The 22,943-nt window shown below is 43.3% G+C and overlaps 1 protein-coding gene and 1 long non-coding RNA gene across 5 annotated transcripts; both read left to right on the forward strand.

The window, feature by feature from the left end:
- The first annotated feature begins 567 nt into the window (after nt 1-567).
- LOC115777135 (zinc finger protein 646-like) lies at nt 568-16,626 on the forward strand. 3 transcript variants are annotated; one of them, XM_030724967.1, is made up of 7 exons: nt 568-803; nt 3,512-3,813; nt 3,925-4,171; nt 7,081-7,170; nt 9,937-10,137; nt 10,233-10,415; nt 14,927-16,626. In XM_030724967.1, exons 1-7 carry the CDS (start codon nt 669-671, stop codon nt 15,092-15,094), a joined length of 1,326 nt encoding a protein of 441 aa, XP_030580827.1. In that variant the 5' UTR covers nt 568-668; the 3' UTR covers nt 15,095-16,626. The 3 variants fall into 3 exon arrangements, with proteins under 3 accessions (XP_030580827.1, XP_030580828.1, XP_030580829.1); XM_030724968.1 differs by having other exon boundaries at nt 10,236-10,415; XM_030724969.1 differs by lacking the exon at nt 7,081-7,170.
- Nucleotides 16,627-19,924: 3,298 nt separating this feature from the next.
- LOC115777136 (uncharacterized) lies at nt 19,925-22,943 on the forward strand. 2 transcript variants are annotated; one of them, XR_004019591.1, is made up of 4 exons: nt 19,925-20,005; nt 20,576-20,641; nt 21,014-21,190; nt 22,298-22,943. It is a non-coding gene; the product is annotated as an uncharacterized LOC115777136 (long non-coding RNA). The 2 variants fall into 2 exon arrangements; XR_004019590.1 differs by lacking the exon at nt 21,014-21,190.

Consider the following 22,943-nt stretch of genomic DNA (forward strand, 5'->3'; position numbering starts at 1 on the left):
CTGATGTGGCTAGCTCCTGTATAAAGAAGCTATGAAGGGTCAAAACTGTTGGAAAATAAGGCAAATTTTTAACCACCCCTACATACTTTGTGGGCCTGTAACTAAGTTTAAGAATAAAGGTAAAATTTAGTCTGGCTTTGTTAGATATGCTGAGGTTACTGTAAATAAGGATTTATTTGAATTAAATGAAACACTGTAATGTATACTGCTCAAAAAAATTAAGCGAGCACTTGAAAAATCTTGATTTTTTTTGTTATGATTTTGAATCCAACCCTCAAAGGCTTGATGACATTGGCTCTTATGTCATTTTGTTCCCACCAAATCTAAACATTGTATTGTAGCAAAGTGATTCAACTTGAATATTTCATTCGTCAGCATCTGGTGTGTGATTAAAGTGTTCCCTTAATCTTAAAACTGTTACAAAAATATACAGATTTTAGTAGAATTTAATGAAATTTGGGATTCTAAACCCGTGCATACATGTTGCTGTTATACTCCGGTCCAGGAGGCGGCAGTAATGCTCCATGCGCTTCGATATATCCGCCGCCAAAACGCTCATTTCACAGAAAAAAATATTTTTCTTTTCGGAAGAAGATCCCGACAAAGCGGCCCTGTTTCTTTTCAGCTAAAAAAAATAAAAAAATAGTCGAAGAATCCGAAAACCGACGATGTACGCCCGGACAAACACCGGCAGCACACATGGAGACTTTCAAGATAGAAACGGGGTGAACTATGTTACATCGACAGAGTCTTTCGGCCACTGCTCTCAATTGTTCTGGAAAAAGGACCCCAACGACTCCGGAGTAAGAAAGCCAGCAGCTGCCATCACCGTTAGCTAGCGACCACGGGAGAGAACTAGCTGCACAAGGCGACTAACGGAGCAACAATTTATAGCTAAGCATTTAGCGCGGCCTCTCTTTTTCCACGTGGTTTTTAGTTGTCTGTGGGTAAGCTGAAGCTGCAAGCTGTGTCACAGAGCAGCTGCGTTAGCATTGGGCTAACGTCATGCTGAGCGGTTCCCGGCCTAGTTTGACTCTTAGCTGCAGAGCTAAGTGGCTAATAACCCGTTCCTTTTGAATTTTGTTTCTGTCATAACTTCACGAATGGTTGGGTATGACGTGAATGTCCACGCATGGCGTCAGTACTGTCTTGTAAACAGAGACGCCAAGTGACTACCTGCTAAGCAAATAATGCTGGAGCAGCCGAGCACCGCGGTAAAGCTAACTTAAGACAACACTGCTCTCAGTCAGAGCTGAGTACACTTAGCCTACAGCAGAGTCTGCAAATTAAGACAAGGCTAGCTAAACTGTTTACATTTATGTACTGCCGCGGCGTGAAATTGGTCAGGTGTAATGCCAAATACAAATGGGCTTTTTTGAGCAGTGGAAACTAAATCATATGCATGGGGCCTTCAATATTGTTAGCGAGCAGCGCAAAGTAAACACGGCTGGGCTACCTCGCAGGAAACGGGAGCGGAAGACGCCCCGCGGAGGGCTTTGAAAGCCTGCCCTTCATTCAGTCTCCGGCAGATTATCAGCGACCACGACCACACGTTAATGTAGAGAGTCGAAACTAATAGTGTGTGTCCAATGAACACGTCTGCAGGAATATGAACTGTAGCTCCATTAACGTCCCGTAGCTATTTTAGGTCCAAGAAGTCTGTTATGATTTTGGGACTTGTTGAAGTCGCTTTGCGGTGTGTCACCCTGTATTCCTTCCCTCTCTCTTAGTATCTAACAGTATGGTTTAAAGTGGAAACACATGGTTACACCAGCATGGCATTTGTCTCTCAGCATATATACCCTCTCATCCACAGTAGCTCCTTCAGAGTTGATATGGAAAAAGACTAAACAAAAAAATAAAAAGGTGTTGTCACATTAAGCTTCTTAAAGGTGTGATTCCAGACACTGAGGCTTAATGTTACTGTTTTGCCTCTTTGCCCTGATATTTAAACCACTCAGAATGAGAAAACAAGTTGTCACACCAGCAGGAGGGTTGATGTTCATCTCAGGCTCTTACTAATAAACACAGTGAATTATTTGGGAAGCACGAGCTGTAAGAATGATAGTGAGGCTGAACGTTACAATAACAATTTGTCTGGTGTAATGTGTGTTTTTCTCTTTTATTCCTCCTTGTTGGCAGAGGAAAAATAAAACTTGATGTGTCACGTCCACTCCCACTGGTAGATGATGTCTTATTTAGGGATGCACAGTGTTAGCTGATATTGTCCCTGTTGAGTGAATTTTGGCTGATACAGATTTTGTTGTCACATCAGTTTTGCGTATATTAAATTGTGAACAGTGTAAAGAGGTAAGAATTATTTTTTAATAATAAAGATTCTTAGTTTCTCTGGAATGACATGTAAATAAAAATAAAGACTAAACCAACAGTGGTGGATAAAATTGGAACTTCATGAATCAGCATCCCCGATTGTGTTTGGTTCCCTTATTGATACATCATCGAAGTGTTGATTTATCTGTTTACTCAATTTGGTTCTATTCTTGGTGTCGGCCTTTAATGGTCAGTTTTTAGCGTTCCACAGACGCTGCTTGTCTGTTTGCTGCTCGTGTTTGTGTATCCAGTGTGGTTCTGTATGTGTGCACTGCAGTAGTTTTTCTCAGTGTATTGTCAGAGTCCTGAAGATGCTTTCTCTGTTTCCTTCTGTTCACTGGCGTTTGTTTTCAGAGGTCAGGCTGAACGTGATAACAAACTGAATGAACTTCTATGAAGATGCATATTTGCAAAAGATGCAGTAAAATGATATGTACTAAATACATATAAATAAGGGTTTCTAGCCGTCATTTAATGCTAATTTTTTAATAAAGGTTGTACTCATAAAATGCATTTTAAGTGTAATACATGGGAATAAATATTTATCAAGAGGCTGCACCCTTTATTTAATACATATACATGTCCCCATTGGGTATGGCAGTCATGTCAGAGTTGGGCTGTGAGAAAGTGTTTTAGCTTCTGACTGATGGAGGTGTCGGCTAGAATTAGCTTGATGACCTCAAATATGATAAATATGCAAAAAAAAAATGTAAGAAAATGTTTTCACAGCACTGTAGCTTCAGGACTCTGTGAACGCTAAACAGTCCCATTGGTTCAGTCACTTTGCTTTCTCTGGTGTTTTTCTCCAAGTGTGTGTGTGTGTAACGGTGCTTTGTTTACAGTGAGAGGTCACAGCACAACAATGCAGAGCTTGGCTGAATGTCATTTATATGTGAAGTGTGACCTTGTAGTTTCAGCCGTAGTTTTTGCTCTGAGGTGAACGGCAGGTTTGATGGATGTTGTCACTCAGTGCGTCTCCCCCGTTAGCTGCAAACACCAATTCTTGTATTAGTTTACATTTTACTGAAAAATGGTTTCAGTTGTTTTGTTCGCTGTAGTTGGATAGAATTCTAAATACGTATCACTTTTTAAATCAGTGATCATTGCATGTTTACACTTCTTAATGACTTGTTATTGTATGACTGTAGTTAGCTGTAACCTTTCCTCTCATCTTTCACAGCCAAGTTCGACCATCAGCTGGTGTGACCAGCTTCCTTCGTCCTCAGCAGCCCTCTCTAGCTCCAGCCTCTCCTCAGCATCGCTCTCCAGTTCCAGCCTCTCCTCAGCGTCGCTCTCCAGCTCCAGGCTCTCTATGGAGTCCCAAGCACCAGCACCGGCGCCGCCGCCGCCACCAGCGACGACAGTGTCAGATGACATGGAATCAGATGAGAGGCCATATGTCTGCGACCTGTGCAGCTGCGCCTACAAACACGCCAGCTCCCTCCTGAACCACAAACTCACCCACAAAACTGGAGACTTCAGGTTGGGACTTGAGGCTTGTTTGCTTAAATACCTGAAATGTTCTAGTCCTTTCCTTGTGTCTAACATCCACACCACCTCGCCGTCACCTCCAAAACTTTATTTTCACCTCAGGTGCGACTTTTGCAGTAAGCCCTACACCAACTACATGTCTTTGCGCAACCACATGCGAATCCACGGTCAGAAGCGCTACATGTGCGACCTGTGCGGGAAGGCCTTCCGCCTGGCCCGGTACCTCCGTAACCACCAGAGGATCCACGATGACGGGCCCAACCGCTTTGACTGTCCCTCCTGCTGCAAGAGCTACAGGACCATGCTGGAGCTGGCCCAGCATCGCTGCACTGCTGCTGTGTCCAATCAGGTAGGTCTGTGTGGCAGTGCTCTGTGAGGACAGTTGCTGTTTCTGGTGGTCATGTGGGCTTCACTGATATGACTGATATTTTGCAGCACAGCATGTGAGTGCGTGCATGTTCTTTTTATGTTTGAAAGAAATGTGATGTTAGAAGGCAGCTGTGTTTTAATTTGAAATGTCTTGTTTGGCTGCTTAAATACTTCCCACTGATGAGCATCTCTGTTCTACAGTTTGATCTCAAAGAAAAAGGCTCAGTGCTTTTCTGAAGCAACTGGCCACTGAGCTATTAAGGAGGAAATGATGTGTGTGTTAGGGACTATTTTCAGTGGTGAATTAATACACAATTAGAATAATATAGAATGTCATTAGAGGGAAGACTGCTGTGTTTTTATTTCCCCTGTCATGAATTAATGAATGCACAGACTGGTTACAAATTAACCCTTGACCAACAGAGTCAGGGGATTCAAAGGCATGTGTTGATGTGTTGTGGGCATTGTGCATTTTGCTGTCATGTTCTGGGTCTATTTTTCCTCTTAGAGGTAAGGGTCACTGCAAATCAATACAAAGTTGTTCTGAGTGATCACCTTTACTAATACTAGTGGCTAAGTGAGCAGGCAGCCACAGACTACCCCAAAACAAGTGGTGGACAACCAGAAAACAGAAAATTCCAGCTGCAACTGCAGAGTAAAAGGAGGCAAACAGTTCTTTTGGGAACATGAACTCATTTCCGTCTGTAGTCCCTGGCAGGTTGGTGGCTGTTAAAACCTAAAATAAAAACTTTAGAGAGCATGAGCTCAGCTGCAGTAATGCTTCAGGTATAAAGTATCAGCTTTCTTGCCACATCATGTTAATATATCATAATTTAAATGATTGAATCGACGTTTTGTTTTATTCAAAACTTTGACATCAGTGTTCTGTTTTTTTTTTAGCTGCAAATATATATTGGTTCCAAATATCTCACACAAAAAAAGAAATCATACCATATAAACTTTGTAGCAATAAATTATGAAGCAGTATTCAGCTACCTCTCCAATAAGTTCCTCGTGTCAGGGATGAACTACAGCTCCACTGTCTTAAACTGTTGCTGGCAGCATCTGCCCTGCAGCCTCAGTGAGCTGCAGCAGTGGCACCAGGCTCTTCAGCTTCCATTTTGCAGCTCATCTCTAGAGCAGAACAGGGACAACAACCACTGCCAGCTGGAAGGCACTGGATTAGGATTCTCTCTGACTGCAGGACGAGAGGCCTGAGACGCATGAATGGCAGTGAGGACTGCCGCAACAGTGAGCTGAGCAGCTTTCAAATAAGAGCAGTGGGACTGTCTGCTAGTAAATTGGACACTGTAAAATATACAAGGGCAGCCATCATTATATGCAGGCAGCCCAAATAAAGTATATTTGTGATTAAACTCTGTAACAGGTGCTGCGTGTGCCTTTGGAGTAGTAAACTAGCATCCTCCTGTCTTTGCTGGGGCTGTTATGATGGTCTGTGTGAGGGTCAGCTGTGGGGCTCTAATTGATAACTGTATCAAATTAGTGCCAATTTTACAGAAGAACGCATACATCCAAAAAAAAAAAAAAAAAAAATGAGAATACATACGTCCACCTTTTTTTAATTACAGCTCATCAGACCTTTTATTTGGTCCTAAATCTTAAGTGTTTCTGTATAAAGAATAAGGTGAAAAAAATGCACTGATGTAAGGTGAGCTCCAAGAAAGCCAACCCCGATTTTATCTGTTTTATTGTGTGCATAAAATTCATGTTAGGAAACCGGGAGCACTGTTCTCAGTAGTTAGATTATGGACTAGCCTCACACTCGTTAGCTAACATCTTAAAGGATATTGTTGCAGCTCAGTGTTATACTTCAAGTTTGGGAGCTTGAAAGGGATAGATTAAGACTCAGATCTGATGAAGCAGTGGCAGAGAGTATGGACATGCTCCAAGAGTACCTCTAGCTCACACTTTTCCTAACGCAGCCAGCATCCTTTATGAAACATAAAAAGAATTTGTATCTACTATTCTTGTGGTGTGTTTTTTTTTTTAACCAGTTATCTGTTTTTAGGCTTACTTCATGCCATGTTTGAGTCACTATTTTATAACAGCTTTCATGTAAACAACACTAACAACAGATAATGTATCTTCGTGGAGGGACAATAAACACTCTTGATGTCCAACATGGTTCAGACAGTGTGTGGAAAAAGGAAATCCTATCCCAGTGAGAGCGCTTCACAGTTCTCACAGCTGTTAAATGGTAAAATCTAATTTCAGATTGTGTCATTAGGAATGCCCTAATAAACTGATACTGGCAAGTGATCCAGTGTGAGTGGCTGATGTTGTTGTGTCACACCAGCCTGTAAATGTTTAAAAATAAAAAACGTGTAATGAAGAGTTTAAAGATGTCAGAAAAACTGGTGTTTTTTTTTTTGAAAAGGTGGTTTCTTGAATTTCCTGGAACAGAGGTGGGAATCAATAACAACAAATAAAACAATGAGACTGAAAATAAAATTGTTGGTATTGGCCCACAATTTCACAATTAGTATGATGGAGGTTACATTACTTGTGTCTCTGTAAATTAGTGGCACGGATGCCCCCTCTAGTGGAAACACTGGCATGTATGGATGTTGATGTGCATGGCTAGGATTTTTCTGCACTGAAGAGTGTGTGCATGTAATATAATGTTGTGTGTTTTTCTTACCCTCTCCAGTGACCTGCTTGGGAGAATGGTTACTCTGCCATCCTGTTAGTGGAAATGTGCTGCGGTGTCAGGGTTAGACTAGGGTTAGGCTAAGATTAGGGACAGGGTCAGGGCTCAGACAGCAGAGAATGAATACATTTCAGCTGATTTTCCTCACAAGTACAGTAATCCAAACTTATATGTGTATGTCTGTGTGTGTCTGTGTGTGCATGGGGTTGGTTCATAAGAACCGGTTCAACTGCCCGTCCTGCTTTAAGAGCTACCGAACCATGCTGGACCTGGCCCAGCACCGCTGCAGCGCCGCGGCCAAAAACCAGGTTGGTGTGAGCGTGAGTGAGCATGTGTGTGAGTGTTGCATGTGAGGCAGAATCGGCAGTTTGAGGTGTAGCTCCTGCAGATTGAGGAAGCACCAACTCATAGAGGCGTTTTAGATGTGATGGTCAAGATCAGATTCCTGCTGATGCAGCACGCCCCGGACGTAAGTCTTTCATTCTTCTGTCACAGTGTGGCTTTTTGATACAAAACCATCACGACATTTGGCACTGTCGACTCAGACTGTATTACTACGCTTTTGAATGTTTTATTTTTTTAGCACTGTAGGCTACTGGATCTTGCTGTTGACCATAACATCTAAAATTCCATAAAAATGACTTTTGAAGTAGAAATACAGAAATCATCAAAAGGAGGAAATACCAGTATCCCTTCTACTTGAGTCATATTTTCTAACATTTGACTACTGGTATTGGAGCAGGATGCTAGCTGGGCAAAGTGGGCAGCGTCTTCCATGGCCCCAGACACTAGTGGTAGCACCAACGTACCTATTTTTGAGCTAAACCCTAGTCTTTGGTACACATCGCAATCAAACTTCAATCAAAAATGGGGACACTGAGCCACAGGCGGCCTTCTGGATTCCACTTTGTCAGAATTGCTAATTTTGCAAGTGAAAATGAAGTTGCACATTGAATGATAGGTGGCTCAACAATGCTTCTATGACCACATTTAGGTAGAGTTGATGTCCTTTTCCTTAGCAGACCTTCTGGCCTTTTGTGGAGCTGTGCAGTGTGAAGTATGTTGGGCTGGTGAGATTAGATGTCACTGGTCAAACTGCAGAATCGTGGAACAGTAAAAACTACTGCAGCCATCTGGTGTGAAACGTCTTTAAGAAATAAAATAAGAAAAAATGAGATCTACTTCAAACCCTGCTAGGTAGAGCTAACATACCACAAGTCAACTCCAACTTTGCACAGCCCAGTGAGAGTGGTGTGGGATTGGGGCAATTTTTGAGGGATGGTAAAATTCAGCAGTAGTTCTAGTTGAAAGACCCATGGTTTGTTTCAGCCCTGGATTTTGCTGTTGGAGTTTTCAGACCTGTAGTTTGTTTCCTTTGGTCTGAATCAGTCGATGTGTTTGTAAATGTAGCTTTTTATCATGGTTCGGTTTCTTTCATACACAGAAAACTCCACGTGAACTGCAGGTGAACCAAAATGCGTCACTGCAAACCACGTGAGAATGTTCAGTCTGCTTATTGGCCAGATGTGTCTGGGGTGGATGCAATGAAAAGTAAATACAGGAAGTGGGTGCTGTCTTCTGGACTAGTGGATAACTCCTAATCTATTCCTAATATTCGTATTTATCTGGGCAATATTTTAGGCAAAAACAGCACTCTACACATCTGCTGAATCCAACTACCATATTGTGTGGTCGCTCGACTACCGACCACCTGTAGTTGGGTTGGATCGGGGTCGGATCACGTTCTCAAATACACCAGCACTGTTCTAGAGTTTGTTGGAACTGGACTGAGACCACCCTCCAGAGGGTCTCGTGAGGTTGTTTTGGTCGACGCCCGAGTGCGACTACACTCTATCAGTGGTATCGATGTGTTTTTCCTGCTGTGACGTGCCAAAAGATTTGGTTGTTTCTCTGTTCCATACTTGCTGTGAACAGATCCCTTCTTATGTCCATTGTAATGTGATACATTCTGTGGTCTGACTGGAGCTAATGTAGGCTTAAAGTATAAATATTGAAATTTGTGTGGCAGAGATAGTGTTTGTATATAGACTGAATAAAAAGAGATCCAATGATGGATCCATGTGGGACACCTGTACTGCTGGTAAGGACACTTGGCCTGATTTAAGTTTCTGTTTATTGATTATGAGCTTAATAGCTCAGGAAGCACCTACCTACACAGCTTCGCTCCTGTTGGCTGGCTCACCTTCATCAAATCGACTAAATTCAAAATATTCCCAAACGGTCCATCAGTTACACTTTGTTTGTACTTACTGTTGCCATGACTTTTCACAGTGCGGTACAATACACAACCTCGGTACTGCATTTCAGTTTCTCATTACTGAAAATAATAGTCTGGATTTCTAAATACTCGGGCAGTATTAAAGCATGCCCAAGTCTCGCGTTTGTTCTCACGTCCATGTCAGTGGTCTGTGTAACAGTTGAAGTAGACTTATGTTCATTAGTGTCTGTCACCTGTTCTTTGGCTGACAGTTTATCCTGTTTAAAGTAAACAGAACTGATGCGCACAAAGATAAGAAGGTTTAACAGAAACAAAAAAACATGCATTCCCATACAGTACTACTTACTGTTAGAGGCATGATGAGGCAAAGTTAAGGCTGAGAGGTATTTATGTGCTGCTCAGGGACAACGTCAGAGTCAGGGTTAGAGGACAGGGTGATGGTGAACAGCGTCTTACATGATTACGTGAGAGAGACAGGATTTTGAGTTGGCAGTCTTTAGTTATAGTAGCTGTAGGCTTAATAGAATTGCTTGAGTTCTGTTTGAGTGTGTGCGTGCACGTGCGGGTGTGTGTGTGCGGGTGTGCGGGTGTAACTTGACCACTCCATCCCCTCATATTAATAGGTTTAGTCAGGGCAGTGAAAGGTGCGAGGCAGATGTGAGAGAATGAACTCTCTAAAGCACCAGAGGTTTGAGGAAGCCTGATGAGTGAGGAGAAAAACAAAACAGTGACATCACATTCATCTGTCACCTCCTGAAAATCTGCTTAACAATGTGCCTAATGGCAGGTAATGGATGGTAAAATCACTCTTATCTCCACCCTTCCTTCCATCCAGTCTGGCGGTCGTCGTTCCAACTTCTCAGCTACGCCACGCCGTCAGCAACAGCAGCAACAGCAGAATAATGCTAACTCCATGATGCAGCCGCATGGTGGACACGGCCAGCAGGAACCTCTTCCCTCCCACTGCGTCTCACCAATGTCCCAGGGAGGGCAGGGTGGCGGCGTGGCCAGCCAGTCTGTGCCTGACCCCCACCAGGTAGGACCCAGAGAAGCTTTGGAGAATCCCTGTTTCTCCCTTATTTCATTGTTTATTGTTACTGGAGTTTATGTCGAGCTTTCTTTGTGTTCTAGCAGGGCCGCCCCAGTTCGGTGTCCTCTCAGGGCAGCCAGCAGAGCATGAGGAGCTCATCCTCCAACAAACACGTTTCCTCCTCCAGCGCTACCCCGTCCTCCTCCTACTCCCTTCTCCAGCCCCTGGTGCCTGAGGTAAAGGAGATGAGCTCGGGATACACTAGGCTGAGCGCCAACCCCATGGTATGAGAGAGCACCGCCACACACTCGCTGTTTGCTTTCTGCTGGCTAGCTGCCTTTTCTCTATCTGCCCACTAACACCAGGAGAGAGAGGCTAATGCTGTAATGCTCTGTCTACCAGGGGCCTCCCCTCACAGGCCTTTCTCACTCTTGACTCTTGATCTGAAAAGGCACAGAAACATTTTCAGTTGGCGTTGGGAATAGGTTCATCTCTAAGATGCTGTTGGCTGTAGAGCCTCCTGGTGGACACAGTCTTGGCTGTCTTCTAAAATCTTTTGGGTTTCAGTTTGCGTTTTCGTATCAAGTGTTGTCAGGGCACTGAGACAGAAATGAGTTTCTGTCATGATAAAGATGCAAGTTTGTTGTGAGTCTGTCTGCACAAAGGCAATTTAGTGTTAGTTAACTGCACGTGTCATTTTTAGCTTTGTTCGTTGTAGCTTAAAAGCAGTACTGCGCACAGCTACCATTGAGCCAGAGCACAAGCTGCTGTCCCCTTCAATGTCTGCTCTTTGTGAAGTGCTGTGAGCACTGCAGGGCTCCAGCAGCTTTCTTTAATCACTCTGTGGAAGTTCTGCAGTGGCGAATCTGTGATGCACGCTGCATCTTCACCGCTGTCCTAAGAGAATCCCCCTTTTGAAGTACAGGAAGTGAAATCTGAGGGAGTTTGCGTGGTGAAGATTGTGCGAGATTGAACTGAACGTTTTAATGTGATTAGCCAGCATCCACAGACAGGTCGATGGTGAGCTCGAGTTCGAATGCTCAACTTCAGCTATGAAATGAACATGCTTACAACATGGTACAAAAATGGTTTGTGCGTCTGTGAATACTTTCCCCCTTCCTAACTGTACAGTTTGTGATTTATTTATTTATTTAATAGCCCACCTGTTTTGGATTTTAGTTGTTTTATGAAAACCGCTCCCTAACCACACATGCTATCTTTAGCTGATAATGCTCGAGCTGCAACGTGGTCACTTATGGCTCTAAAAAACAACATAGTGGCAGCCAAAACTGCATTACTGAGGACTGAGTCCAGAAACCAGTGAGTGATGTCATGGTGGCTGTGCCCAACTGTTATATAGTTAATGTGCTCCATCTCCAAGTTGTCAGTGTGACGGGGAAGTTGAGATGTAGGTTTGCGGTCATGGTGAAATTTCAGAACTTCCAGGGAGCGATCTACAGATGGCAGGAGGAGACGGCCTTGAAGGGGAATGCAGTCAAATCCTTGCTAAGGTTTTTCACCTTGAACGTGGTAAATAATGGTCCATCAGTTAGTATTTTAACCACACTGCACACCAGATTGTAACATCGTGGCATATTGTGATTAAAATTTGATTGATATTAGGATGTGAAATTCTAAGCTTTCTCATTTCCAGGTATTTCCACAGTTATGTGCGCAGGCAGAATCTCTTTGTAACCTTTGTTATCGATGTGCTGTGCTGTACGTCAGCGCTAACACTGACAGGGCCCATGTCTAATAAGACAGCAAAGGGTTTCAGTGGAAGCTTAGCTGTACACAGTAAACCCAGTTTGCTTTGGCTGGAGTGTTAATGTTGTGCTGACTGCTCTCGGTCCTCGTGCTGTTTAGTCAGCTAGTCATTGGTACTAATGAGCCCGTCTCAGCAGCACTCCTGGCTCCAATCCTTTCATTTAAACCTTTATGATTGTATTGAATCAAATAATTACATTCAGTAAGTACTAATGTCCTGCTTTTATGGCAGGAATTTCATTATTTAATTGCTCAGCCAGCAAAGAAAACAGAGTAAAATGTGGCTAATAAGGTGATCCTTTGTTGTGGACTGACCTGTGGATCTTCACTGGCGGTACGAGGCTCTCTCACATACTAACCTGGGGCTGTGCCTTTCCCTTTTTCACATCAATCACTCTGTGAGTTTGTGTTGCACATCTCCATGTTGTATTTAAGGCTTTACATCATCACACACTGAAACATATTTATAGTAATCTCTCTGGTATTCCCATTCACACAGCAATCCACCACGTGTTTAAATAAAGTTGGACACCACAGGAGGTAAACCATAACAGGGATTTATACGCCATAGGTCTCTCACAACCGCAAACCCTTCTGAAACCCTACGCCCTACCCTGACGTGCCCCTCCCTAGAAATGTGTCTACATGTTGCATCGATGCAACCAGGACGACTGTGATTGGCCTGTTCAGCACTGTTGAGTCCTCCTGTTGATTTCCAAATGGATCTGTGAGAGAATCATTGTCACTGCCTCAATTTAAGGAATAATAATCAAACCCTCAGTATAAGGACACACAGATGTCAGCAGATTCCTGGAGGAGTAGGCATGGGGGGAATGTGCAAAGAATTAAAAAACTTAAGGGACAAATATGTTTGGCTCCCAAAAAAAAAAAAACTGACCACAACAAAGAGTAGGGATCCAGAAGGGGAAAAAACACTGGGACACAACCATCATTAACACATACTGCACAAGCATGAATGCTGACAGTGCAGGTTACATCATAGGCTCCACAGAGATTCACTGCAGAATTCATCATCAGGAACCTCGGAGCTGAGCTGCAGGTCGTCCACCTGCTGAAAGCAGAAGGTCCTGATAGACAGAAAATTAGGGGAGAAACACTTTTTGTTAAGCCATTGTGTGGCCTGTGTGGAAATCCTTTAAAGGCAGTATAGTACTGCAGTGTTGTGACTGAGGACAGTTTGTGTTGACACCTTGTGTGCTGATCAGTGTTAGTGGCTGAACGTTAAAAGAAGCGAGACTGGTTTTCTTTCTGTGCAGTAGTTTTAGTTTACAAGATAAATGCCTTTTAATTGGTATTAATATTTTTACTAGTTCTAACCAGGGAGTACAAAGAAATCAGATTTGAGTTTTTGAAATGCATTTCTTGCGGCCATAATTTCTCCCTCATTTATCAGATTATCTAAAGAAATCTTACTGATCTTACTGGATACGCTGGCCGGTGGGTTTGAACGTCTTACTGTGAAGTGACGGTGCTAACCACCATAAGACTTTGGTGCCATTATAATATTGGAAAAATTAGGGGTGGGACTTGATTTAAAAAATTAATCGAATTAATTAGAAGCTTTCTAATTAATTAATCGAAATGAATCGCATTTTAATCACATTTCAATATTTAACATGATAAATATTAATTTAAGTTTGGTTGATGAATGAATTAATATACATAAGCTTAAACTTCAAAATGTTGTTTATTTTCCCACCAGTCTACTACACAGACCAACGAAGGGTGGAAGTGCTCCTGTGATAAGCAAACTCCTGACATTAAAGTTAAGCATCATAACTGGATAGTTTTATTCAACATTAATGTCTCACTTAATATAGTTGGAAATTAATCATTCTCTCAGCTGTGTTCCTTGATGTTGAAATGTGTCATGCTTGTTTTAACAGCTTATTTTGAAAAAAATAATTAAAATTAAACCACAAAAATGAGAAAAGGTTTGTTCTCTGTTTAACCAGCTGCTTTTACACAGCTGTGCTTCACACTCACTTTGCTAGGCGACATGAGCTACACAGAGGTGACGGCAGCTGATGCTGATATGAAGGCTAGCTGCTCACTTCCGGCCTTTGCGGTCTACGTGGGCTGCGAAGAACCCGGTCTATGTGGGCCGGGTCCTTCGAACCATAGACATATGTATATATGTCTATGGTTCGAACGATTCGGCCCCTGAATTTGGACATTGTGCGTCGATATAATCTGTATGCCTGGAACTCGTGCACTGAGAAACGTTCCACGGTGCAAAGTGCGATTAAAATGCGTTAAAAATTTTAATTCATTATTTTCCCTGTAATTAATTAATCGAAATTAACGCGTTAAAGTCCCACCCCTAATAAAAATATCAAGAAATCAAATCAAATCTAAAGAAATTGGCTTTATTTTCCTGCTTATCCATCTGAGAGAGTGCGATGTAGCCATAGTGACCGAGTCCTCCTGCTGCTCTGCTGATCAGCTGGGAGCTTGAGGACCACCCTGACCACACCTCGCTGTAGGTGGAGAACTGGTTCGAGTCTGTCAGTAAGATGAGACTCAGTGGAGAAGAATCTGATTGCACAAAGTAACTAAAATGTCTGCAGAGGAGAAACTAAAGTTTATTCATTAAATCGTTAAAGAAAAGGTGCCCGTTTACTTTTATAGCACACACACACACACACACACACTCATGTCCACACTCCCTGAAGCATGTCAGAAATGAGTTTACATCTCCTGGTGATTTAATTCCACTTGAGTCAGAGGTGGACGGAGGTCTGACTGCGATGTTGTGTTGCAGTCTGTCTACACTACACCTTCATTGTTTTTTGCATTGTTGTGTTTAGTTTTGTGTCCTCGCAGCAGCCTTTTGCACAGTTCAGGCATCAGTGACATGTTTTCTTACCTTCTCCTCGTCCATCTCACCTTCACCGCTGCATTATTCGTGACTTGTTTTTCTGACACCATCTTCACTTTATCTCCACCGCTGACACAATTCTTTGTCTCTCTGCCCCCCCCCCCCCTTCCTTAACTCTGTTTCCAGCCGAAGCACCAGGACACTTTCTCTCTGGCCCCCCAGCGGCCCCTCACCACCATCAATCCCATCGGCCACGCCCTTCATCCGAACGGAGCGCCCACGCTCAAGCCCTCCCCCGTGCCACGCACCATCCAGGCCATGCCCTGGGAACAGCGCTCCCTCTACAACCAATGAGACACCTGGGAGCCAACACCTCCCCGTTCACGTCGCATCTACGACCACACACCCTCCGTCTCCACCCCGACCCTCTCAGATCCAGCATCAAGGACGGATGACTGCCGGATGCCTGCCTTTCCCCTCAGCCCTCCTCTGGAACGTTGTTTGGGAATGGGGAAGGGCACCATTGAGAACTAGTTGAGATTGATTACTGAGTAGTTAGGTTTAAAACAATGTGTTGCCTTGACCCTCATGTATGATCTATGCCATGTACTGGATATAAGTTAAAATGTCTCTCTCCTAATCTGTCCTCACTAAGAATTTATCTCCCTCATCCTCCTCTACCACCCTAGTTATGAAATATTTATCCTTCCCATTATGAGTAGTGTCTCCCCACCACCTTTTCCATATGTTAAATGAAAGCCTATTTTTATCAAGAGTGTGTTCCAAACCATGAATGACCGTGGACTCCTGGCACCACGTTGTCAAAAGTAATTGTTAAAGGTTTTGAACATAATACCCACCTTTTATTTTTTTTATCCAATGAGGTTTCTGGAAAAAGAGCAGGAGGGGGGAAACATTTCCCTTCTTTGTATTTTTTCACCCGCCCCTTCGACGTGCTCCAGAACGAACGTTGTGTATATTGTGCGTTTAGGAGGTGTAATGAGTTCCGTTCTCTCAGCAAGGACCACAACAGAAACATTTCTGCAAAAAACCCCCATTTCACCTGTGCGTTCAGCTCAGGTGTGCTGTGAAGACTGAAGCCCGATCTCCCGGTTTCTCACACGCAGCCACCGAGCAAGGACAGTCGGGCGCTGTTCTCTGAACACACAACTGAAAGCTCACCTTTTTTTTTCTAAACTGGCACCTGACTGGTGGTTTGTGGTTATTGTAGTTTTAATAATGTTGGCTGGGAAACATGATAGATGATCACCGAGCGAGTCTCCGCCCCTCTGACTGTTACACGGTTTGTTCCTTTCACTTTGAAGCATTTGAAGAAATGCTGTATAATTATGACTGTCTTTGCCGCTCACCTCCACCCTCCATCAAGAGCTGTGTCTGCTGTAAAAACGTAACATTGCCTTACATCACCCCTCCACCCCCATTACCACTCACTCACTCACTCACACAGCCCCCGTCACCAGTGATTTTAACAGTCGCCCTAGGCCTGGTGCAAGCCCACAAAGCTCCAGTGGCTAAAATGTAATCCTCCCACCCGGCCCCACCTCGGCTCCCGTAGGACAAACTAAAACAGATGATGCCTGCCTCACACTACTCCCGGGATTTAGTTCAGCCCTAGGTTTCCATAAGCAGCCAATCACTTCTGGCCAAGTTAAAGAGGATTTTGTAAAGTTTGACTGAAATAACGGCTCCAGTATGTAGTTCTGTTAGGTTCTCTCTCGCTAACATGGTGTTCATTGAAATACCCACAGTTCTACTGACATTGTATTTTCTCTTTTTAAAGTTGTTTCTATTTTTATTCATGATATGTTTTCATTGTTGCTTTCTCTCTCCTTGTAAAGTGTCTTTGAGTATTTAGAAAAGTGCTATACAAATAAAATGTTTTATTATTATCACCATCAGTGCCGCTCTGCTCACAGGGAGGAAGAACCCGTCGAAGCTCGAGCTTTCTCTGAACAGTGACGTTTCTGATTGTTTCAAAGGTGCTGGTGGATATTTGAGGTGGAAGTGGAACTGATGCTCTGCTCAGCAGCAGGTGTTCAGAGATGAAGGTTAAACTCAGCTTTCAGATCATGATGAAGTCCACAAGGCAGCTGGAGTTTTGGAAAGTGTTTAAGATATTGTGTCAGAGCCAAAATCAAACACTGACGAAGACGCTGATACAGCTGCAACTGCAGAATAAGTAATTTACTTTTTTATCCCATATGTAGCATCTTCATCGACCACATGAGCAAAATGGTGCCCAAGGACTCCCTAAGAACCCAAATTATTATGCTAAGAAATATTAAGGTGAGTGAGTGCAGTGTGTGTGTGTTCAATCCAGTGGGCTTTATTAGTGACCTACACAGGAGTCTATGTCAAGAAGCTGGCAAGATGTGGGCTAATTTAAATATTGAATCAGCATTTAGGTCGATTTTTTAAACCCAAGAGGTTAAACGTGTATTCTCTGTAATGGCCAGTAGGGGGCTGTTACTGTACAGAGCACTGAAAATCAAGCTGTCAGCCCGGTGAAAGCGTTAATGACCGGTTTATAGTTTCAGCATGTTTACATTGTGAATCATGAATATTAAAAAAGGGCAGCAGAGCAGGGCAGACTTTACCGAGTGATGGTACGTCTCAGATCTGCCTGCTCGGTGCGCCACATTGAGGCTTCGCATGAACCACCGGCGGCAGTGAAAGCGCCCAGAGGAGGCTACTGTACTTTAATCCGAACAAAACCAAGGATGTGAAAGAACAGCTGATCAGAAGGCGCCTGGTGTTCTGCGTGGACGTGACATGGTCTTCAGGTGAGTGCGTATAGTTGAACCACATTTTCTGTGAAGTGGGGAGTAGTGGTGTGGTGTGAGGACACGGATGCGCTGCTGTTTGATTCAGAGCACACTGAGTGATCCCGCTGACTCTGGGATACCAGCTGCGCTTTGTGATTTTCCCACAAAAACAAAAAACGTTCCTTCGTAACGAAGTGTCAGTGTGAAATCTACACAATTTTCATGTAACAGTTCAGCACGCAGCGTCATTCCGGTCCAAGTGTCACACTGGACTGCGATTGGCTCTAACCCAGCTTCGATGCCACAAAGTCCTACAGGTGTGTCCACATGTTGAGCTGTTCCTCCCCACCGAGATGGTCTGATAAGTGTAAGAAAAAGGATACTTCAAACTTCATCCTCAGGAGAGTTACCGCAGGTTTTTGCCTGATATGAAGCAACGGGCATTTTAGGATGTTTACACTTGGTTTTCACGGGCAAAACAAACAAAACAAAAACGCAACAGTGCAAAAGTTTCTCACTTTTAAAAAGTGTCTCTACAACGAGGACCTGGACGGATTTCATCCTGAAGGCTCCGCGCTCTGTCAGTCAGGCCGGGAACCTCCTGCTCACTGGACACCAGTTAGTTTGGCGACACTTTAGCAGGAAGTTGTAACTTTTAACCCTTTATCGTTATACTTAATTAGAAAGGTGCAGTAAATGGCGAGCAATGGAACGACACTTCATGTCTGGATTGTGAAAATAATCACTTTTTAATGTAACACAGGTAACTGACGGTCCTGGACTTGCAGGCTAAAGCTGTGTGATAGAGAGCAGAACTTTTAGTGACATCTTGTCGTCTGAATGATTCCAATTTGATCAGAACTACAATCATAAACGTAATTAATTGGAGACTGCGACGTCTCACAGTAAGAGATTAAATAATCATGAGAAATTATCTGGTTTGTTAAATGTCACTGAGGTGTGCAGGTGTGGGCTGTGTCACTCTGCTCTGTCCACCAAAGTCTGGAAAACTGTGCGCACACGGCGGGAACGCGCGCTGCAGTGCGCGTGTCACAGAAATGAATGAGCCGGCCGCGCGTACTTGGCGGATCCACTGAAGCCCGGGAAGGTTTTGGCCACGCGACGCTCACGCGCGGATCGTAGGGAATTAATATCCACGTGTCGGTGGACGGCGCGTTTGTTCTGTGTGGGCGCCGGTTACCGGGGAAAAATCGTTTACCGTTTCGATGGCCAGGCTCGGATTTGTCAGCCTTTGCGGGCCTCGGTGAATCCGACTCCGGTGTCAAAACTGCCGGCTCTCCGGTAACACACCGACCGACCGGCCCGCTGTAAACGAACCCTGACAGCCGGTGCTGCGCGGGAGGTCGTTTATTGGTAGCGGCGGTGTTAGTGGAGTTAACAAGCCGGCAAAGTTTTTATTTATTTATTTAAACCCCTGAATTAAAATTTTTTTAATTAAATAAAAATATGTGTTGCTTGTTACGGATTAAACTGACGGATTTTATAAAAGACAATTATTTATTGGGTGGAAATAATATATATAGATGTGATATTAATTCATATAAGTAATCAATTTAATAACGATGAAACAGGACAGCCAAAAATGGCCGTTTAAAAATGAAGAGGTCAGAAGATTTAATGGCTCATAATTTAAATGTGTTTTAAAAGAAATTTTTATTTTTTTAAATTTTTTAATTTGAAGTCAGTAGGTGTGTTTCTCCGTTGGGCGGCTCAGACGGCGCCGGTCGGCGGGCCTCCCGCTCGAGGCCTCGCCCTCCTCTCTCAGGCCTGACGGGCCGCCACGGTGTAGCGGCCCGTGGCGGCCACTTGGTGGCGGTAATGGGCCGGAGAGGAGGCGAAAAGCAGCGTCTGGTTAAATTTACTGTGGCTACTTTCCAGCTTCAAACCACAAGCAGAGCAAACAGCTTGTGTCATTATAGGCTTCATTAACAACATTTAAAGGCGGCAGTGAGATATACAAAAGCAAATGAAACGAATGAAAAGTTCGCACAGCACACGAGGCCGTCATGATCATGTATGAAGGACTGTGAGGATAAATAGGAAGTTGACTTTAGAATAACAGTTTCTCAGTTCCGCCTCCATCCATGCTCGTTCCTTCCTGGGATTTGCGGTTTTCTTCTTTAATTTTTTTCAATGCACTCTTAAGCGCATTCAAAGGATATTTCCTGCTTTGTAAACAGCGCATTTTCTGCCTGTTTCAGTGAGTTTACAGCTCCTTAAAAACGCGCTTTTCCCTTCATGAAATTGTCCCGGAAAGCCAGTTACGTTATCCTGCCTCGGTTTCAGTCGACAGGGTGATTTTAAGAAGGGGGGGGGGGAGTCGTTGTGGCTTTTGTTTCTTCAAATCAGCCCCCCCCCCCTCTCTCCATTTTGTGTGCTTGCTCAAACCCCCCCAGGTCTTCTCGCTGTCCGCTGCGTGTGGGATATTAGACTGTTATTCTGATGGAAGTCGCAGTTGGTGAGTCCGATACACAAACGGTTAAATTCCCTCCTTGTTTTTTTCATTCGGTCACCCATTCCTGAGCGAGCGGAATGAAAACACGCTGTTTGACTGCAGGGTCCGGGATGCGCCAGGAATCCAGGTCTTAAACGAAGAGATCCGATTCAGTGCTAAACTTCTTTCATATGAACTAAACCCAATCAGTCCATTTCATTTCCCTTCACTGACCAAAGGCAGTTTATTCATTGGGAAAATGTGGAACTGTTTTCGATTACTTGAGCTCACATGCAGCTGTTATTCAGGTTTAATCCTGCAGAATATTTCATGTAGAAATGAATTTTCCCGTTTGAGTTCAAATGTTGCTGTTTCTGTTTTACTGAAATGCTCCCAGAAAGCATCCTGTTTCCTCATGAATCCACATGGCTTTTCATTCAGCTTTAACTAAGTTAGTTCAGTTGCATTAACTCTGGGTGTGGTACCCCTCCATTTCCCTCTGCAAAATCTTCTCTGGGCCACACTGTGTGAAATGTTTCAGCTTTGTGTTGTGACTCTGTGAAGCGCCACTTTCTGTAACCTTCCTCTGATCAGTTGTACAGATGCAGAATTTCACGTTGCCTGCTGAGCAGCTGCAGGTTTCCAGAAAAAAGCCAGCAGGTAACAAGAAAAACGTCACCGCAGTTTCATCGTCAGACAGTGAGACGCACAGACTGTGCAGACGTGTTTCAGCTGATGAACCTCTCATTCATCACCCAAATAAACACTCTTTGATTTAAGCTTCATTCACCCACTCATGCGCAGATGATGCAGTTTCTGCTGCAGTAATAATATTATTAGTTTATTTGTAAATTTATGTTAGACACACATACAGAACATGATCAAAGGATCAAGTCTCGAACATGTTACAGATAAAACTGTTCTGCAGTAATTTGAATGAAATCCTTCTGCATGCATGTTGCTCTTCTGAAGCATTTAGATGAGTTTCACTGCAGGATTTAATCACTGCTGTGTTTTTACTTTTCTTCACAGCTGATTTGCAGCCTTTTATAAAACCAATTCCATATTACCACATAACCACATCTACATGAATTATTCCAAGAAATGAAGTTTTGACTAAAACACAGAGGCCTCGTTATCCTCCTGCTGATGCTGCGTCTCTCTCAGTGGCAGACGGCACATCCTGTTTCCATGATGTCATCACAGGAAGTGAGAGCCTTTTTTGATATGGTTTTTTAAAATCCTAAAGTTGAAGTTAACGTTTGACCTCCAAAAAATGATACAAATAACATCGACAGGCTACAATGAGGAAATCTCAAAATATTCTTTCAGGATTGCAGAAAACTGAAATATTAATTCTGTTTTTTTGCACAATTTAGGCACTTAAAAAAAATATTTCCTTAATCTGCCATGTTTGACTGTGGACCTGATTTATAGCAAACAAACTGAGCAGCTGTAAAAATGAATCCAGTGTTTTTAATCTTGAAAAACTGAACTATAGATTTTGCATGTTGCGCGTGCGCACACACACACACACACACACACACACACACACACACACACACACACACACACACACACAGAGAACTTGTAGAATAGATATTGACTAAAGAGTGTGTGTTTCTCACTGAGCCGGTGTAACTTCAGATACGCCTCGTTTCTGTAAACACAGTTTACAGTTAGTATCCAGACTCGTTTTATTCATCATGAACGTGAAGTTTTCTCCACTTTTTCAGAGCTTCTGCTGAGCTGCAAAAAGCTCGAGTTGGTAGTTTTCTTTGAACCTTTTTAGCTTTTTGTTGAGTTTGATTTCACAGGATTTTTCCACTTATTAAAATAAAAACAGCTTCAGTGCATCAGAGTATCTTTCCAATAAGAGCTCGTTCTGCAGCGCTGAACTTTGGACAAAAACAGAAAAAATGTTAAAGTTCTCTCCTCCAGCCTCTGGTTCCTCAAACTGCAGAACGTAGTTTCAGTGCTCAGACACCCTGCTGGGATTTAAAAAAAAAAAAAAGTCAGCCATGCTTTTTTTTTTTTTTTAATGTAAACTGTGCAACATCTTGTAGATTTTTCAGTGGGAAAGAAGGAGAAGTTAATTAGAAGCTTTCACATTTTTAATCTTTATTTGAGGTGAAGCCACAGAATTTAAATGGTTGGATCTTAAAATACAGAGGAGGTGAATGAGACTGGAAACACAAAAACAAACAAAAGCAGGAATTTGATTCTGTGTCTAAAAGTTAACATCAAATATGTTTTCACAGACAGGAAGCTGATGAGAGAAAAACCTCAAACTGATCCTTTTTTCCTCGTGTGCAGGCATCTCTCCAGGAGGATTCCCTGTTCTGCTTCAGCCGCAGCTTCAGGAACATTCCCGTTTTATTTGCAGCGGAACACCGAGATCCTGAGAGGCTGCACGTGGAGCAGCTCATGACCTGCAGCGATGCTCAGCTGAGCGGACTACAATCCTGCAGCTGTTTTTTGCTCTGCTTAAAAATGATCACCTGAAAGCATGAAGTACCGAGCTGAGGCCTTTTTCTCACTTCTCTAACATTTCATCGAGTACCTTTGAATTTTTTAGTTGTTTTTGTCTACCTGCTGTTTGTAAATAGAAAAAACAAATGTGGTAAAGATGATAGAAATGTACCTCCAACTTTTTGACTCAACTGCTGATTTTTATTTTATTTTTTCCCAGAAGCTGGTGAAGCTGGAGCTAAACGGTCCAAACTGAACCAGCAGCTCAGTGTTTCCTCGAGGGTCCGTTTAGGTGCCCGGCTGTCTTCGGAGCGCCGTCGTATGAAAATATGATTTTTGTCTGATCAGTTTATGCACTTCACCTGCTGCTGAAGAGTGCTGGAGCATAACCCAGTACTCAGCTTTAGAGTTTAAAAAAAAAGTGTACTCTACTCTGCAGCTCTCTGCATTTATACAGAAACTGTGCTGCACCCAGATCAGCTGCTTACAC

Source organism: Archocentrus centrarchus, unplaced genomic scaffold (genome assembly GCF_007364275.1).
Source record: "Archocentrus centrarchus isolate MPI-CPG fArcCen1 unplaced genomic scaffold, fArcCen1 scaffold_43_ctg1, whole genome shotgun sequence".
NCBI lineage: Eukaryota > Metazoa > Chordata > Actinopteri > Cichliformes > Cichlidae > Archocentrus > Archocentrus centrarchus.

Coding starts and splice junctions, on each gene's coding strand:
- LOC115777135 (XM_030724967.1), top strand. CDS start 669: ATGTACGCCCGGACAAACACCGGCAGCACACATGGAGACTTTCAAGAT. Junction 804..3,511: donor AGGACCCCAACGACTCCGGA/GTAAGAAAGCCA, acceptor CATCTTTCACAG/CCAAGTTCGACCATCAGCTG. Junction 4,172..7,080: donor CTGCTGCTGTGTCCAATCAG/GTAGGTCTGTGT, acceptor TTGGTTCATAAG/AACCGGTTCAACTGCCCGTC.